The sequence below is a fragment of the Cajanus cajan genome, chromosome 7 (genome assembly GCF_000230855.2).
Source record: "Cajanus cajan strain Asha chromosome 7, NIPB_CcT2T_4, whole genome shotgun sequence".
Classification (NCBI taxonomy): Eukaryota; Viridiplantae; Streptophyta; class Magnoliopsida; order Fabales; family Fabaceae; genus Cajanus; species Cajanus cajan.
Window position 1 is genome coordinate 2,771,528 of NC_138523.1, and position 1,729 is coordinate 2,773,256.

The 1,729-nt window shown below is 31.3% G+C and overlaps 1 protein-coding gene across 1 annotated transcript; it reads right to left on the reverse strand.

The window, feature by feature from the left end:
- Nucleotides 1–280: 280 nt before the first annotated feature.
- On the reverse strand, nt 281–1,529 carry UNE15 (Late embryogenesis abundant protein (LEA) family protein). The gene is made up of 3 exons (XM_020366590.3): nt 1,420–1,529; nt 1,174–1,308; nt 281–635 (listed from the first exon to the last, which is right to left on the reverse strand). The coding sequence occupies exons 1-3, from the start codon at nt 1,471–1,473 to the stop codon at nt 558–560; spliced, it is 267 nt and encodes an 88-aa protein (XP_020222179.1). The 5' UTR covers nt 1,474–1,529; the 3' UTR covers nt 281–557.
- Between the last annotated feature and the right edge of the window lie 200 nt (nt 1,530–1,729).

Genomic DNA, 1,729 nt, shown 5'->3' on the forward strand with positions numbered 1-1,729 from the left:
TTAAAATTTATCTTTTAAAAAGTATTTTCTTAATAAATTAATAGAATAAAGAATCGAGAAACATAAACTAAAAATTTCTTTACTAAACTGATTAACCCATCTAATTGTGTGTTATATAGAGAATAGTGTTTCACGTGAGAAAATTTCTTCTATAAATTTATTATTTTTATTATTATTAATCCTAACTATGTGTGTAATAGACCGAAGGAGAGAATTATAAAGCAAAAGTATCGAGTCTTATTATTGAATAGTCGAGAAAACTTAGCTCTAAAATCAAGAATAAATAAAGAAGTTGTTTTATTACAATTGAAATTGGATTTCCTTCGACAATTTCACAATCATTAATCAATACATACTTAACATGCTGATCCCTAACAATTAATAGGGAAAAGCAAGAATCTCTAACAACAAATAAACAAATGTATTATTTTCTTCAATTTGAATTGAAGTAACAGCTAAACGCTCTGACAAATATATATATAATAATCATGATCTCTAGTTTCACTTCTTGTCCACTCCAAGAGTGATTTCACTTCTTGTCCATTCCTAGAGTGATTTCACTTCTTGTCCATTCCAAGAGTGTGCTTCACACTATCCACAGCACCTTGAGCCATGCTCTTCACTTGCTCCCCAGTCTGCAACAAGAACATATAATCAACCTTAATAATGACACGTTCCAAAATTTCAAAACAAACAATTCAACAAGTTTGTTATTAACGAGTGTCCTAGAGGTATACTAGTTATACAATTCCTAATAGAAAAAAAAAAATTATTAAAACACTAATGAAATAGCGATAACATTAAATGTTACACATTGTTATAAAAGCTTTGATTTCTTAACCAGGAGACTCATTCCTCACCAGTATTTTTTATGGTTTTAAATTGTGCTTTGCACATGCAATTACAATTGTAATATAAAGAATTTTCAACTAACCGCATCAACGCCAAGGATTATACCGCAATTGCACTTGCAAACACAACTATCATTTGAAAACTGTAACATTTTATTTATTCAACAAAAGTTCTTTAAAGAAAAAAAAAATTGTCCAAAATTGTGATATCAGATAAATTTGGCCTAGTGATAAGAAATTGGAATAATATGTACAAGTTTAAATTATGATGTCGTCATTATAATTTTTATTGATTAAAGAAAAAGAAATGAATTATAGCAACCTGTTGGAGAAAACCAGCAGCTTCCTCCTTGTTTTGTTCAGCAGTTTGGCCGGTTGTGTTAGCTGCTGACTGAGCCTTATCAGCAGCTGCCGAAGCTGTTTCTTTTGTGGATTGAATCATATTTTCTGCCTTACCCTAAACCACATATAGTCAAAGATTATTAACCAACACTTATCTTGAATTTGAAAATATAGTAGAAAGTGTTACATAAGTTGACAATGTAACTAAATTTTGTGGTTTCTTCACCTGAGTCTGGCCTTGGGTTTGACCTGCACTGAAGCTTTGCTGGGCACTTGACATGTTTGCTTGATTTGACAAAGAAAAAGTTAGGAGAATAATTGATGTAATTGGAGGGTCTTGTTGATCTTGTTTCACAAGATGTGTGTATATATATATATGTATAGTGTGGTGCGATTCCACATGTGAGAGATGCATAAAGATAGGATCACTACATTCATGAATGTGCGCATATTTCTGCTTCTGAAATGGGCTTTGGTTTAGAATACAAAATGTGAGCCTCTAACATGAGACAATTACGCCTCTCCAAGTTTCCTTT